The sequence below is a fragment of the Parus major genome, chromosome 1A (assembly GCF_001522545.3).
Source record: "Parus major isolate Abel chromosome 1A, Parus_major1.1, whole genome shotgun sequence".
Classification (NCBI taxonomy): domain Eukaryota; kingdom Metazoa; phylum Chordata; class Aves; order Passeriformes; family Paridae; genus Parus; species Parus major.
In genome coordinates, this window is record NC_031773.1 from 54,163,943 (window position 1) to 54,181,372 (window position 17,430).

Genomic DNA, 17,430 nt, shown 5'->3' on the forward strand with positions numbered 1-17,430 from the left:
GAAACACCATGGCATGTGCTCAGGGCTTTTGATTCTCTTTCAGGTCCATTTTCAATGGAGGTGTTTATCACCATTACTATCCCAAGTGAGCTCAAACCCTGGAAGCATGCAGAAACATCTGGGAGTGTGTGCCAAGAAGAAGGGATTTACAACAAAATTAGTTTATTTTTAATCTCAGGTTTTTTTCTCATTGCACTCTGTAGATTTGTTTGACACATTCCTGACAGAGGCATAAAGCCTGACATGAAGAACTTATGTCAGTATTACATGTCCAATCATCAAGACTGTGTGAGCACCAGCCCACATCTTTTCTCATGCTCAGGCTCCAAAAAATGCCTGCTCCAATATTTTTATATGCCCAGACTCAAACACATATGCTGCATAGTTGCTCCCACATGACCAATAACCTGAACTTCAGGGGAAGTAAAATGTAAGTCAAGTGGAGTAAGAAACTAAAGCCCTTCCACCTCCAGAACTTGTTCATGGCTGGTCCTAAAGAAAAGGAACAAAACCAGGCACAGCACCTACTTTTCTTACTTTTTATATAAAATAGACATTTACATACATTTTCTTCTGCAAAGTCTTTGAGCATAACTCCTTGATGTGAAATCTAGTCATAAATCCCACCGTGAAAAAAGCAGACTTTGCAAATTCCTGCATCAGACATACATCCAGCTGCTGCTAAGAGTGAATTTATTTTTAAAATATTTCTAATCCACGGGCTGTTTTCTTGTGGTTTTGTTTTTGTTTGTTTGTTTGTTTTCTTTTTTAAAAATATATGCACAGCAAATTTAAAAAAAATAGATACAGAAATAAGAACCATATGAACAACAGGCAATGCAAACAACTTCTGCATGAGAGGAACACACAGCGTGACATCCACTTCAGGCAGAGATTTTTACAGTAATACAGTTGTAGAAGCCATAGCTTTTACAGAGGATACCACTGGGGGTATTTTCCAGAAGAAAAAATTTTCAGCAAGTCAGTACAAACATGGTAATGAACTTTTGCACAAAGTTATCAAGGTTACCTGAAGCAACTTTGCCACATTAAAACACCAGTGAATGCCAAGCGCTGTTTTTTTAAATTTTTTTGATTTTTTTTTTTTCTCTTTCGCTGCTGAGTTTAAATGGACATGAAAGCAAAATGGTGCATTTTGAAATTGCTGCAAGAGACTGAAGGTTGGGGGAAAAGCCCTCTAAGGGCTAATTTTTTTGAAAGATTGTGCATAATTGCATATATGAAAGATAGAAATTGAGCACTTGGTCAACTTAATCACATAAAGATTGAAAAGACTTAAGCATACACCAGCTGTTTCAATGAGCTGGAGGACAAGTGGGACAAAAGACCATATAATAGTATAAACTGCTTAATTAATAAATTAGACTGACAATTATCTTCATTCACCAAATATTTTATACCATATCTGGCCTCGTTTCCATAACTGTGGAGGAGCTTTCAAAGTTTTTTAGCTCATTTTAGGGGTGTCCAGCCTCCCCTGCAAGTTAGGCTTTTTATTTTGAATTTTTTTTTTACTTATATTTCTTTCTACCCCCATGCATGCATGCACAGCCCCCTGTCCTCCTCGAGATCTCTGGCATGAAGGCCATTTGCACTGCTGCATTCACTTATGTTTGGCCAAAATAAATTTGATAGGAAAATCTAGTCTATGTAGTCCATGAGAGAAAGAAAATTCCCCCACTGCATCATTTATCCTGGGGGACAGAAAAGGGATGGAAGCAAAGAATGCTGGAATTTAAATAAGCAATAAAATGAAATCCATCAGCTGCAAATATTATTCATGGAGAAAGGAAAAAGCAACACAGTTGTTATGTTTCTCATTTAGGATTAAAATGCACAGTGAGCACATGAGAGTCCTGTCTAACCAGCTTTCCACTAATTCTCTGCTTTAAAATTAGTGAGCACTGAGGTTTAGCCAATGCAACTTGCAGAGAGCATGAACTCTCCCACACCAGGCAGATCTTCAGCCATTTATTAATTTCCAATCTCTGCTAACCATGCTGAGCACTGGAGCTGGCAGAAAACAATGCATTTATAACTTGTTTTAGAAGCTGTGCAATGCTAGAGGAAGAGAACATTTCCTATGATTAATTAAGATAATATAAAGTTATCAGAAGGTGAGTTGCTCCATTTATCTTTCACAATAGCATTCCATTTTGGTGGAGGTAACCCATTTCATACCATACTCCGTTCTTCTCTGCCTGCAAAGACATGATTAATGCCCTGAACAAACACAGGGCTTCAGCATGGGTGCCAACAGGGCAGGGAGTCAGTTCAGAGCTCCACAAAGGTTTAACTGCTTTGGTAGCCCATGGTCTGAGCCATTCTCCAAATCTGCTGCCAGTTTGCAGACTGTCATCCTGCATAGATGGGGTATAAAGTGCTGGCTCAGGAACATGGGGTTCATTACTGAGCTCTCCTCTCTCCATAACTACCATAAACCCAGCTCCAAAATGTGGAGAGCTGGCCTTTTGACACAGAAATGTAAACTGGTTCAACTGGCATTAAAATCCCTGGATGTGTTATCTGCCTAATTCAGGCAAGTGGATATGCCTTGCCTTCCAACCAAACCACCTCCCTTACTGGGAGCATGGTCTCATCTTTCTCCATTTTCTCCAAGTAAGATGGTGTTGCACAGATAGTAATCAATCCTTCTCCAGGATCCCAGAGGGGAGCATCCAAAGCTGTATTATACTTGTACACATACACCAGTTTTAGGAGGTCAAGATGGCTTTGATCAGGTTTTAGGACAAGCAGGAGACAGTAATTTCTACCAGGTCTCTAAGGAAAGACAAACTAAGATTTATGCTGAAGTTAAAAACATAAAACTAAGTCTTCCCCCTCACAAAGCATTGCTATAAAAAATACAACTTCTGTATTTGAAAAAATATGTTTTGTTGGCCACTATTTAAAGCCACAAACTGCAGTGAGGCCTGTAGAATATATAATATTTATTTAATATATCTTTATGAGGCAAAGTTTATAGTTGATAGACATTTTTAAAGGAGGCATATCTCCCCCCATGCTACCCCCCAAGCTTCAGGTGGCTGTTAGAGCACTCTGCAGATGCCTCGTCCCTGGGGGCTTTGGGAGGTACCACTGTCAGGGCTGCACCAAACACTGTTCTGCCAGCCCCCAAATCCACTGCACCACCGCCAGCCTGGGCACACAGGGCTTTGGGAAGCTGCCCCAAAGACACACTCACCTTGGGGACAGGCAGAGAGCTTTCTGGTCCAGGTACCTCTGAATATCCCAGCAAGGAACCCTCTACAGTCTTGCACTGGATTCTGGGGAACTGATTGCTGTAAGCTTGGGTTTCCCCATCCCATGGGACTGTGCTGGCATGATGCCACCTCCTCCTGGCCATCCTGGCAGCCCAGGGGTGTGCAAAGCTACTCTGTGCATGGCAGCCAGCAGAGCACTGAGGACCTGCAGAAATGTCAGTTCAGCCAGTCCACAGCCACAACAGTGGTGTGGAAAGACAAGAGAGGCCTGCTGACCCAGCCCCAGGAGCTCAAACCTGCCCCATGCCCCAAAAAGTAAAGCAGGCTGCTTGGGCTGGGAGCAGAAAAGAGTGTAACAGCTTGATTATTCTGATCCCAGTGCTCCCCTGGGAAGCTGGTTTGGAGGGGGAGAGCCCAAAGACTTGTGGTGCCACCTCTTCCCCACAGCAGTCTTTCACTTCTGCCCAGCTGTAGCTGGCTGGTCTCCCTGTCCAGTGGGGACCAGTCCAGCCTGGTCTCAGTGGGTGCACAGCCATGGCTCTGGCAGGTGCATAAACCCTGGAAGGACAGACAGCTGCACCTGGGCTCCCTCTGAGCTCCAAACGCAGAGTCACATCAATAATTCTGCAGTAATTTGACCACCACCTGCAGAAAGACACCAGGCTTTTCAAATGAAACCAGCACATGGCTGGACCATCCCACTGAGGGAATTTGGAGCGTGCTGGGGTGCCATGGCCAGCTAAATCCAGGCACCACAGGGGTGCCTGCCACACAGGCTTTTCCTGGCAGATGTGTTTTAAGGCATTGCACACCTAACTGAACTGTGCTAATAATGCCAAACCCTGGGCTGCTGGCCACAGTCAAGCTCAAACAAAACAACTTTTCTGGCAGTTTAGTGCTTCGAGAGGAACAAACTGGTGACCTACCCTGATGTCCAAACCCAAAGGCACGAAGCAGGATCCCACTAACGCTCCCTGGGAACTGGTGCAAACCAGTGGAAGCAGCAAAAGTGCTGCTATTGCAGGGCCAGTGTTGTCCAGTGTGCTCTGCAGCCACTCGCCTTAGAATCATGAGAGGGAATAATTCCAGCACACTTCATTGGTACTCCCTTCTCCTAAATTCAGACAATATGTGTCACAACGCCCAAACATGTGGCCAGCTGTGAAGGATATTGCCCAATTCATATAAAACAGAGAAAATATATTAATTATTTGATTATTATAAGTTAAATAAATAAAGCCCAAAAATAAAAGCCCCAGTTCTGAAGAGAATTTGTTTTCCCACATCAGTATTTAAAAATATAGATTTATGACCGATCAGCTACAGGTCATTTTCTGTATCTCTTAGGGGAGTGGTGGGAACACTTTGACCAAGTATTTTGTCAGTGTTATCACCATGATAAATGGGCTTTGTCCCTGCACACCCATAAAAGAGCCTCCTTCGTACCTTTCCAGGCTAGGAAATGTTCCCTAATCTCTCTGTGGCTTTACTTTACCGCCTATATTTATTAGATAGGTTATTTGCTTTCCATACTGGCTACTGAGCAGGAGGACAAGTAATCCTAGAGCTTCCCATTGCCTTTGGATGCTTCGATTTTTTTCTGAGTAATAATTATTTGGCCTGGAGGGAGAGGGCAAAGGGTAAAGCCATATGATATTTGACAAAAGTGACATCATGAACTTGAATTGCTAGAAAATTATTGTCTAATGAGTAAAACATTCAGGCTAGGTTTTCCCTCAAAGGATCATCTCTCCTATTTGTAGAATCATCCTTCCAGGGTGATATTTAAATAGTTTGCCCTTTCTTTAGAATAATTTTCAAGTCACATTTAGAGCTGTAAAAGTGACCACCATTTCCTCAGCATTAACCTCTTGGAACCTTTTTTATGTGACCATTATGACCATCTTTCCTGTCTGCAGCACTTACAATGAAGCCCATCAATGGTGCTCTACATGGATGAGGTGAGCCTGTGTGGAGTAACAGGAGGTGCTACTTCACCCCTGATGAATGGATGAGTGCTTTGTCTCCATGGTTTCCCTGGTGACAACCAAGATATTGAAGGTACATGTCCCACCCACACTCCCAGTGTGACTAAAATGGGTTCAGCCTAGACAAGCATCTTGATTAAAGGAAGGTTTTCATTCATGCTCCAGCACGTCCCACAGGACCCGAGTGTCTCCTGCAACTTTGATCGAACCCAAGCATGCATTTGAAGTTTGCCTTCCTTAATTCCGTGTCCTATCAAAGTTCTTTCAGCATCACTTTGAGCAACAGGCTTCTACCACACTCTTCTTCGAGGGGCATGAGTGTCTTTCTACTGGTGACTGATTGCTATGTTTGGTCTTTCTCCTGGACTTCTTGAAACCGCTTCTCCAAGCGATCCAGTTTGGCCAGATTCTCCTTCAGCAGCTTGCTGTTTGGAACCAGTTGTAAAGCTTTCTCATAGTAATCACGGGCAGTGATGTAGCTCCCCTGCAAAGAAAATGAGGGGTAGGTCTCATTCACATTCCACACAGAATGTTCATTCTGAGGGTAAAGTGAAAAACATAATACAGGGGAAACAGAGTTTAAAAACCTGACACTGCTGGGTTACAAAAATACTTGTTCTTTATTAAATGGATCACCAAGTGCTGTTAACCTAAATTTGATGAAACTCACACAGCAAGAAATAGGTTTACATAGTTCTCTTATGTTGCACCAGAAGAGTTAATTTTACTCAGCAACAGGATAGCTTAAGGACATCACACAATGTGACTCCTTAAGACCCAAACCATAATGATATGCTAAAGTATTCAAAAGAATAAGCAACCACACAGTAGGCAATTTCCATAATTTCATGCCAGTATTCTGCATTAGACATCTTTATTAAATTAATTAGGTAGAGAAGAACCTTAAAAGTCAACTTACGGTGACATTTTTCTAAGGTAGGTCAACAACTGAAGCAGGAAAGCTTTAGAGAGGAGCTGGTTGCTCCTTGCAGCCTGCACTCTTAAAATGAGATCTGCTCCACCAAGCAACCTGGCTGGGAATTCTAGCTGGGGTAAAGAGACTTCCCTCCTTTTTGGATAAAATACGTCAAGGGACTTGCTGTTCACAAACATGCAACTCTTGGCAGTCTGAAACCCATTTAGCTTTTTGTCCTGAGTAGTAGTCTCTGCACCTGGCAGCTTAAGGAAAACCAAAACTATCATACCTTGATGTGCTCGATGCCTCCCATATTCATCCAGGCCTGTGCTTGGTCTGGGTTGAGCTCCACAGCCCGTTTATAGCTCTACAGAAACATAAAACATTTCTAGGTTAAGAGTCTGACTCTTCAAACAAAACCAGGGCTGGAAGGGAAAGAGAAATGCAGTTTCCTCTCCTGAAGCCATTCAGAATGTAATTCAAATTCCTCTCACATACAAGGCATGAAGTGAATTTCAGTTTTTTTGCAGAAGAGGCATAGAATGTACTGCTTCATGGCTCAGTTATCTCACAGGTTCTCCCTGCCAATGTGTGCTTTTCCTGCACTGTGAGAGGAGCCACACCTGCGACCCTGTCCCTGTCTCCTGCACCACTGGGGTCTCCTGCAGGTCAAGGTCATTTCCTTAGGCAGTGCCAAACACATTGCCTGCCAACTACAAGCCCTGTGGTTGCTCTTCATCTGCAAGGCTTTAATTTGGAGCTGGCGGCAGACTCTGGTACAGCCACTCGCATGGAGGTTTCACAAGGACCTGAGGGCAGTGCTTTCCCTCCACACTGACACTGAGTGTGGGAGAAGAAGCAATTAGTACCTTCTAGAGTCTGTCAAACAGCACTGTTTTTACATTGTCACAACAGGAAAGGATTTTTAAATCAGGATTAAACATCTCTAGGGATGTCGAGAATATTCAGAACAGTCCAAATAATATTTTCTGAATCAGAGAATAATGGAATGGTTTGGACTGGGATACTTCCAGCTCCCCCCTCCTACAGGCAGTGACACCTTCCACTATGTTGCTTCTGTACTACTATTAATAATAGTAAATAATAGTAATGATAATAAAAAATCATAAATAATAAGTAATAGTAGTAAATAGTAAAGCTAACATAATTTCTGAGCTGTCAAGCATCCTGCTTCACAGGACAAGCCAGCCTCTCAGTTATTGGCTTCTGAGGTGAGATGTAACAACATGGTGAGTCCTCAAGCCTCCAGCTGAGCTATCTGGAGCTGGTCACTGACAGCAAGAGGGGCTGGATGCAGCAAGGGTCAATCCCACCACAATTCTGTACTTAACCTCTCAGAGCAGGGAGCAATATTTCCATACAGGAATGAAGAAAAAAGTTGTAATTAAGTCTGGTAAAGTCAGCAGCCTCATAGCTTTCTCTGTACCAGTGGTGGACTCTGAGCTCCTAGGGCCAGCAGCCAGGGTGTATGCACCAGGGAGTTTCACACACAATGAGCAAACTGTCTTTTAGCCTGTAAAACCACGTGTAGGTCCTTGAGCAGTCATACCTCGAAAGCCTTGTCAAGGAGATTCTGTTCTCTTAGCTGGTTTCCTTTAGTGAAAAAGAGCTCTGATATGACTTTTGGATCCTTTGGTTTTAGCTGAAGCGCTTTTTCTATAGCTTCAAGTGCCTGTGAAAAAGCAAGAGGACATTCCATTCAGTACCTTTTCACTTCTCATTCTTTCCTCACCACTATGGACTGCCAGCACAAGAAGCATCTTCCTCCTTCCCTTGTTTGCCCCACATCATTAACACACAGGGAAATGAGATTTTTAAATGCCTGGAGCTGATGGGCCGTGGGGCTGCCAGCAGCAGGAGGTATAATTGATAAGAAAACCACACTGCTTACCCTCAGTCTTAGCATGTAGATAAACTGATGGTTTTAGTGAAGAAATAATCTAGTGAATGTGCGCTGAGGCACGTGACATGTCCCCAGAGAGACAGAGTGCCAAATTCAACCTGAGCTCCACGTGTGAGCCCTTGGGACAAGGCTATCCCACGCCACGGTACCTTGGCATAGAGCTCCTGCTTGCTGTAGATGGCTGACAGAAGGCGGTAGCACTCCAGACACTCTGCATCCTCATTAAGGATATGGTTCGTCATCTTCTCGGCTTCCTTCGTCCGCCCCATCATGGCCAAAACCTGAGCCTGTAACAGAGCCACGTTGTGAAGTGTTATGGTCTTGAAAAGCTCAGCCTCTGGGCTGCACCCAGGGGCTGCTGCTGCCCTGTGGTGGCCCTGCCCTGGCCCCACGCTCACCAGTGCCAGCCGGATGTCCTTGTTTGAGGGCTGCAGCGCTGCCGCTTCCCTGTACACCTGCAGTGCTTCTTCGTATCGCCCCGTGTTGTAATACAGAGCCCCCAGTGGGGACAGGATCTCAGCCTTCCGGGATACCTTCAGTGCCCTGCAGTTGGGGAAAAAGGGATGCTTCAAGGTGCTGTGAGCAGCAAAGTGGAAGGGCGAGGTGGGCTTGTGCTGGGATGGAGAACCAAAGCTCTGCACTGTCCCAGCCTGGGAGGCACAAATTGCAAGTCCTGGGGAGGGATGAATGTGCCCACTGCAGTGATCCCTCTAGCCATTTGAGAAGGAACCACCTCCCAACTCCCCATGAGCCTGCAGCATGGGTGGGGATGGTTGACAGTGATGAAACCTGGGGAATGTGAACACAAATCTATATGCCAAAAAGAAGGCAAAAATACTCCCAGCCAATCCATCCTGCTGCATACCAGGAGTCAGAGCCTGACTGCTGGAACACTGCTGGGAAGGACAAGAGTTCCTAACAGTGCCAAGGGTTTGGTGCTGAGCTGTGCAGCACCTCTGGCTATTACTGGTGCAGAAACCACAGACCACCTTCAAGCAGGGTGGGATCTGTGGTAATACAGCCTACTCCTGTCACCGAGAAGCCTCCAACTTCATTATGAGAGCAATCCCCCAGCCAAAAGCAGCAGTGTTCATCCTGGGGGCTTGGGAATAGTCCAGGGAAATCAACACTGCTTGAGCCCATGCTGCCTTTCCAAGCACTTCCCAAAAATAGCCAAATCTAGTTTCAAACAGATGGAGAATGAAGGGAGGAAGCCCTATGCATGCATGCACTGATAGATATCAGAAGTTTTTTAGCAGAATCAAGCCATACAGGGGCAGGAGGAAACCCTCTCCTCCCACCCCAAATCCTCACCTCTTGTACCACATTTCAGCCTCTTTGTTCTGCCCCAGGGAGCGGTGAAGCCTGCCCAGGTTCACCATGGCCACATGGTGAGCAGGGCTCAGGAGGATGGCCTGCCTGTAGTGGGACATGGCTCTCTCAGGAGACCCTGGAGAGGAAAACAGCCATTAAACCAGGAAAAAACCCCATGCATCAGAAAAACTGGCTCAAACTTAGCACACAGTAATGTTCTGTCTTTCTTTCTTCTATTGCTCTATGCATGGGAACATTCTGAGAGAGAAATCCTGCCTCAGCATTTTTAATCTAGGTGTAGGAGAATTTGCTGTCCATACTAAGATTTCGGCCCCAATATTCAGAGATTTTTTGCAAGTTGAGGATACAGTCACAACAAGATGATTCCTGACTGAAAGTACTCCCATTCTTGATCGTGCAGCAGTGGGGACACAACCCCTGTGCTAAGGACAGAGCCCACCTCAGAGAAGGGCTGGGGCACATCTCCTGGTGGAGCATCCTTTCACCCTGGCCCACTGGAGAAATGGGCAATGAAGAATGAAGAACGAGCCCCCCAGTATTCCCCACAACACCACCAGAACTGCAAATTGTTTCAGCTCTCCCCAAACAGAGATTATTCCCTCCACCTCTGCTGTGTTGCTCTGAGCTCCAGCTCAGTCTCTTCTGCGTATTGCTCAGCAGGACTGGGAGTAGCTGCCAGGGACCAGCTAATTCCCACTCAGGGCAATAAATCCCAGAGCAGGTGTCCAGGTGCCTATTTTGGAGCACGTAGGCACCATTTCTGTGCTGCACAGGAGCCATTGGGTGGCACTGCTCCGCTGTGTGTAAATGTGCAAGGTCCTGCAGCCCACGACACCACTGAGCACCACAAGAAAATACAAGCAAAAAAGAGAGGTGCAAGATCACTACCCCAATGCATAAAGTTCTGCTCTTAATATCACATTTTTATTTAGCTAAATACAGGTAAAAGTATAAAGTTCCAGCATTTCAGCAATGCAAATATTGCATTTTTAATCCCAGGGCTCGTTTAATTGGTTTGCGAGCTCCAGACCAGATAATCTCCTGATGAAAACCAATACTCAAAGAGCTTTTGTCCACCAACAAAGCTTTTCAGTGTTGGCATTTTTTAAACCAATTCACTTCACAATGTATTTAATTCCATTTTGAGCTGGAAAACAGATCTCGAAAACAGCCAGTGCCTGTTGGGTCACTGAACATGCTGCTGTGGGAATTTTGTTTTCATAGCTTCCCAGATCTAGTTTGGTTTTTCCCAGACCATCTATAAAACTCAAAAGACACATGGACCCATCTCATCATCTCCTTTGAAGGAGTGAGGAGGAACATCTGTTGGGAGGTTTATAAGTGTTCAAGATTCACCCAAGGCTGAGGACATGTTGTTCAAGGTACCACTTTTTCAAAACAACCAGCAGCAGCCTCGATCTTTCCCCACCACTGAGCAGGCAGATGTTTTTGAAAATTATATCTACAAAACATCCTGAGAAGCAGCTGGGCACGCACCTCAGTCCCTCAGCCAGCCAGCACCTCCCCTGCTCAGCACACAGGGGTAATGTGCATCGTTAAGGGAGACACACTGAATGCCTGTGACCACTGCAGAGCTGTCTCGAGTTGTGGTTCCCCAGAGCTGACACTTGCTGGAGGCTTGTTGCACAAAATCCTGCAAGTTAATTGGCATGGTGCTTCACAGCATCTCCCTGTGCCGCCGGCAAAGAGCACAGCCTGTGACAAGCTCACCACCAGCCACTTCCTTCACGCCTTGTCATGTCTCTAGGAGGGTTATTGACACATCATGCCCCAAATATTAAAAGTCAGTGGGTTTTTTTCCAGTTGTTTGTCTGTAGGGAAGCATAGAAGTCAACCAGGAAATTATAGTTTTGACTTTGGCAGAGTCCACGAGTGCAAAAACCAGAAAGTGCTCTGCACTACATTTGAACCACAAATTTTGGCAGGAATAGGACAGTTTATCTGGGTTGGCAAGCAAAGATGAGCACAACATCAGAGGGAAATTACTCAGGAATTTTTATTATTTGCAAGCTTGAATTTTGCCTGCACCCTAATTCAGAACCTGGATGTCTTTTGCTAATGCCATAATGCCTCTTTTGATTATGAATACTGATTCTGGTTTTGTAATTGTTTCACACTGGTAGTACAGAAGAGTGGTGGCCAAGTGTCAGCTCAGAGGCAGAACAGCCAGTTGCAGACTGACAGGCACCATCATCCCTTCTTCCCAAGCACCACAGGAGCTGGGCACATGTGGTGGGGAAAGAATGGGTGGCAACCACACACTTCAAGCCTACACTATTTCCTCCCTGAGTCTTGGCTCTGTTCTGGAGGGACCACAATGAAGCAGCAGTCAATTTGCACTAGTCATTTGTCAAACTTAGCCTTGCTTATAAAGCTGTCAATAAAAGGTGGCAATTAAAGTGATGTTTCTGTTGTTGTTATGTGAATGCCAAAAAGTGCCAATGAAGTTGGATGGGAACCAGGAGCCCAGAAAAAAAATTATGCCATTACAGAGCTCCTCCAAAACCAATTCACCCCACAGTGTATAAGGTTTTGTTTTCACAGATGATCGTGGTTTAAAAGCCATGTTCCTTTCTATAGCGGTGGCACTCAAGCCTTACAGTCAAAGAGCTGTAACAAAATAGGGCTGCACGTGCTCCAGAGACCATAATGATCCATTTGTGTGCCTGTGATTTGATTTGATGTGGCCATGCCTTGCTGGAAAAAAGGCAGTACTGTCAGGGTGCTGCCCAGCTCACACTGAAGAGGGCAACTGCCTGTGTGAAGATGGTGAGAAACACTGAAGGGAAGAGCGAGGCTGAATGCTCCTGCTGCACAGTGCCTGCAGTGATTACGAATTCCAGTGCTTCTGCCCTCTCAGCAGCACAGGGATATTTATTTCCAAGCTACCACGGATGCACATCTATTGCCTTGGAAGCTTTTGACACCCTTTTAGATGTGTACTGCTGAATAAAATAAATCAAAGCAAAGAAGGCAGAAAGGGAAAAATCCCTTGCTCTCTCTCACTTACCGGTATCAACCAGGAAAACACCGTAGTTGTTATGCAGATCAGAGCTCTCTGGACAATTCTCTATGCCAGCCTTATAGACCTCCTCAGCTTCCTTAAGCCGTTCCTTGAAAGAGAAGGAGACTTCTTAGCCATGGCAGAAAGGTTGTCAGCACCATTTGCTGCACACCTGCATTCTGTGACAACTCCCTCGCTGCACGGGAAGCTTGGGGAATCCACACCCACCCCACCTTCCAAGAGGCCAAAATCTTAGCCCATGGCATGGATGTGATACAGCTGCCACCTGGCATCCCAGAGCAATTCAGACAGCTTTTCCCTGTGCCTTTGCTACCCGTGAAACACCTGGAAAAGGTGGTGCCTGTGCACTGCCAGTGAGCCCCCAGCTGGGTACACGCCCAGCCAGGAAAAACACAGCAACAGGGATTGGGTTGCTTCTGTTGAGAAATATCTGTCATCTGGGAGCTGATATGTTCTAATTTATTTGTTTAATGAGCATCTCACTGGCTAACTTCCCCCCCTCTGGAGCTCTGCTGTTCTTTCCTTTAGCAGTGAGGAAAATACAAGGAATGAAAGCTTGCTGTGTGTGATAGCTAGGGAGTGAGTGCAGGGGGATAAAGGAAGCTGGAGAAAGACAGAGGGTGGTAAAAGAGAGGGGAAAACCAGACAAATTCAGATTAAAACCAGGCATTGTCAGTGTGTGAGGTGTAGTTCACTGGGACTGATGGAACATAGCACCATGCAGATTCCCCAGATGCACTGAGCTCTCATTTTGCACAGATTTCAGGGAGTATTACTGGTGCTGAACATTTCTAGAGAATATAGATCTTTTCTTTGGGAACACCCTGCCTACAGAAAGCATCCCACTGGCTGGGTTCTGTCCAGCCTGAGCTATGGACAGCCTGGTCCTGAAACAACAATCAGGTTTCTCCTTTGGATCAAAGAGCAGCTTGGAGAGGTTTCCACTTCCCTCCAGTCAGACCATGTGCTCCCACTGCCTGCATGCTCACCAGCATGGGTGCCCTGCTTCCCCCTGCTCTCAGAGCCTGGCTGTCGGGTGTGTTTGTGGAAGGGGGCTGTGAACAGAAGAGACAAGCACAGCGCAGAGGGGTGTCAGGCAAGCCTCCAGCACCAAAGATGCTTTTCTCATTTCTTCCCCTTCCACTGAGCAGCACAGCCCTACAGCAACAAACTCCACAGCCTCCCAACGAAGCTCCCAAGCAAAATCAGCCAGCTGGCTCTTCACTGAGGAGGGCCTGGAGCTCCCACGCTCGGGAATCAACCCACACTGAAAAAAGTCCACTCCCAGCTGTGGACTCTCCCCAAAGCCTGCAAATGGCAGAGCCCCCTGGGCTTTCCCTGGATTTAAAATCTGTACCTGACAGCAGCTTTTACTCCACAGCTGCTTAACGTGAGGACTCTTTTCTCACTTCCTATTTCAGAGCTGGAGAGCTGGAATAAATTGCACTGGAAGAGTATGACTTGATCACAGAATCCCACAGTTTGCCACAGTTAAGTCCCTTCACATTTACATGATAAAGGTCAGCCAGCAAAAAAGATAAGTGTGCAATAAAGCCCAGAAACGCATTTTTAAAAAGTGCTTAACTTTGGAAATTTTGGATAAATTGATGTGAGCTTGACAACATTATCCTGCAGAGTCAGGAAAAGTGTAGTGATCATTAGAATTGACTAAAATGAAGAGCAATTTTTTGTGCATATTTTCCAAGATTTATGTATTACTTTCTTTTCCTCTGCTTTTAATTTTCAGCCAATGAATGCAGCTTTGTATGCACGTATGTCAGCTTATTTTATTTACTGACCATAAACCAAATTTTTAAAGCAAGGAAGGGCTGTGTTAAACTGGATTAGATGGTTCCATGTCAAAACATTCACCAATATTGAGCACTTCTAGCACTTTTATTGTGGTTGCATTGCTTTTTTGGCACCTAACATTCTAACCCTGCATGCCTCAGGCTCATTGCCCAGTCTAACAAAGTGTTTGCATTAAGCACAGTCAGAAAGTGGCAAGGGTGTAACCTGCTATTCCTGCCAGAGCTTTCCCGCCTCACAGCCTCTCCTCCTCTTAGCAGAAATAGAGTCCTAAGTTCATCAAGGCTTGATTCTTATTAACACTTAATAATGCCACTCCCAGACCTTCATAAAACATTCATCAACCTCACAAAACTCAGAAGACTGGCATTAAAAATGTATGAGATTTTTATGATATTAAAAAAATTATGCATATGAGAATCTTTCAGTTAACTCCAGGGTTTTAGGTCTGTTTTTCATAAGGCTCAGTTTTTCAGTTTGGTTATGCCTGAGTAGGCTCTCCTCTACAGATAAGTGGGTTAAAAAGTCTCTTTTTTTAGGAAACACACACACAAAATCAGTCAAAGCCAGGGCCTGAAAAGAGCCACCAAGTAGCACGAGATGATGGATGAAACTGAAGCTGGGAAGACGGGAAACTGTGGGGAACCAATGTTAGAATGTTGTGAAAACAGGCAGCAAAGATGTTTGATTTCTGTTACCAGCACCACTGCAGTGATCACAGAAATCAAGGGAAACTGCAATACATTGCAACTGAGTTCCAATTCCAAGCAGAAAGAGCAGCCAGAAGGGCAGGCATTTATAAAAGGCACAAACAAGCCAAACTGTTCTATACAATGCAGCAGTGGTTTTTTCCATGTCAGCTCTGGCTTCAAGAATCAGCTATCAAGGAGAGAAAAGGGCAATTACATCAAGTTACAGGTTCATTCCCTGGCATCTGAAACATTCCTCTTAGCAGCACTTTTTACAGGCATAGAGGGGAAGGAACCATAAGGACTGTTTCAGATTCATCCCCCTTAATATGGGGGAACATGCTGTGCAGGACTGACCAAGGCAATCCTGCAGCTATTTCACTGTGCCCACACTTCCCTTTTAGCCTTGGAGCAAAGCTGGAGAAGCTGAAGTTGTCATGGGCACGGTCACCTCATGAAAGTTATTTTAACATGGCACTTCAGCCTCTTTCTATCACATCCCAGCAAGAGGGACCCAGTGGTGTCTCCCCCAAAACTCCTCTGTGATGCCATCCTGTAACTGCCTGGACTCAGATACCCCTACAGCTGGGACACAGGCTCTGGGACACAAAGAGACAAAAAAATTCTTCTTGCAACTTTTAACTGTTTTGAACACTATTGCTCAGACTCAGAGGAAACCCCAAAACTGAAAAAAATGAGCTTCCCTCATCATTTTTTGGGCTGAAGATGCCAAAACTTCTGCCTGTACCCCTGCAGGGTGTGATTCTGCAGCTCCCAGCCACGGGCAGCAGCAGGTATTGTAGGACAGACCCTGCTGTGGTCACTGGGATGAATGTGTGAGACAGGAGGTGCACAATCAAGTAGGCACCTGCTGTGACTGAACATGAGAAGGTGTTAAAAGTCTACAGAAAAATCGCTGTTTTCTGGGAAAATTGTACTAACTATCTTTTTTGCCTGCCACTTACTCAAGTCACAAGAGGATGAACAATCCATATGTAAGAGAGATGAATTATTGCTGGACTTACTAATGGCATTTGCTTTGGATAGAAGGTCTCAGGACTCTATAATGGTTTTATTGCTCTGCTGACCTTGCAATCGATCATTCTAATTAATAATTTCAATTAATATTAAAACCAGGTATTACTGCAGAGGAATAATTTCCTATACTTGCAGCAGACTCTTCACTGATGGGCTTATTCAAAGCAGAGTTCCCATTCAATAGGACTTGTCTTTAAATTCATACACTGTATTTCGAGATCCCTGCAGATAATATTGATAATATTTGAAATTCTCTTAAAGGGAAAATAAAATAGAACACCTTTCAGTAATTCACATACATCATAAGTGAATTTTACAGAGTGCCCACACCCTTAAAGAAGATTAAACAAGACCTCTGCCTATAGTTTTGCTGAACTTCATCCCCTTCCCTTACAGAGAGAAGACTCCACTAACCAGAATAATGGAGAACAGCAAAAGATACCATTTTGCTTTGTCTGTATTTATATTCAGCAACCTTTTAAGCAAGCTTCAGCACCCCATGCTATGGAACAATTAGAGCTGAAGACTGAAGAAAAAAACCTTTTCAAAAGGTTTGCATAGGTGTGCTGGAGCTGTGCAGTTGCAGGGAGCCCCAGAGTGGGACCACAGCACAAGGCACAGCATCCCTCTGCTGCTGCAGGTGTGGAGGAAAGGAGAGCTTGGTGGTCCCAGTGCAGGCACTCACACCCTATGGCTCCTTCTGAATCAAGGATTTTGTGCCTCAAGTTCTCTTTTCCTCTGTGGGGACAATATTTCACCTCACAGGGACATTGTAGAAATAAATTATCTAACTACAGAGAGTAGGGAGAGCCTGAGTAATGAGCATGGGGAACAGGCCTGAGAGGAAATGAGTAATCCTGCCTCCAGAGCACAGCTTGGGCCACGCACAGCAAATAAGGCCTAGAGGCACATGAACAATGAGGTTAAATAAAATATTGAACAGCTGCTCATTAAGAGCAACATAAAGCCAGGGAGCCTTCCCACTCCCCTGCTCGTGATCATCGACCACGGTAATGGAGGGCCGAATCCCTGTGGGTGTGTGCAAGGGGCAGAATCTGGGCTGCAGAGGCCACCTGGTCCCTGACAATCCCCAGCTTTGGAATGATTTATTATGCAATCTCCAGGTTGTCTGCGTAGGCGTGTGTGTGAGGGGAAGCGCTGGCCTCTCCTGCTGTCACAACATTCAAGGTGCAATGGATTAAGACTTCGCCACAGACGCAAGGAGCTGCAGAGAGGGGATTTACTCACAACTTCAGCAGCAATTAACTCAGAGCCACGCCATGTGGGTGTAATTACCCTCTGTGTATGAGCTGCCTCCCATCCTGGAAAAGCCATCTGTGGAGCAGCCCAGGAGCTCTGCACAGACAGCGGGGACCCACACCTGCCACCATGTGTGACCCACACCTGCCACCATGTGTGAGTGACCCACACCTGCCACCA

At 45.3% G+C, this 17,430-nt stretch overlaps 1 protein-coding gene across 1 annotated transcript in view; it reads right to left on the reverse strand.

The window, feature by feature from the left end:
* Positions 1-525: 525 nt before the first annotated feature.
* Positions 526-17,430, reverse strand: part of TMTC1 (transmembrane O-mannosyltransferase targeting cadherins 1) — a 134,233-nt gene continuing 117,328 nt past the window's right edge. The window contains exons 14-20 of the mRNA XM_015628669.1: positions 12,440-12,542; positions 9,388-9,523; positions 8,472-8,616; positions 8,223-8,360; positions 7,720-7,842; positions 6,439-6,516; positions 526-5,717 (exon numbers count right to left, since the gene is read on the reverse strand). Of these exons, the coding sequence (XP_015484155.1) occupies positions 5,577-5,717; positions 6,439-6,516; positions 7,720-7,842; positions 8,223-8,360; positions 8,472-8,616; positions 9,388-9,523; positions 12,440-12,542 (864 nt within the window). The 3' untranslated portion in view covers positions 526-5,576. The remainder of the gene's footprint in view (positions 5,718-6,438; positions 6,517-7,719; positions 7,843-8,222; positions 8,361-8,471; positions 8,617-9,387; positions 9,524-12,439; positions 12,543-17,430) is intronic.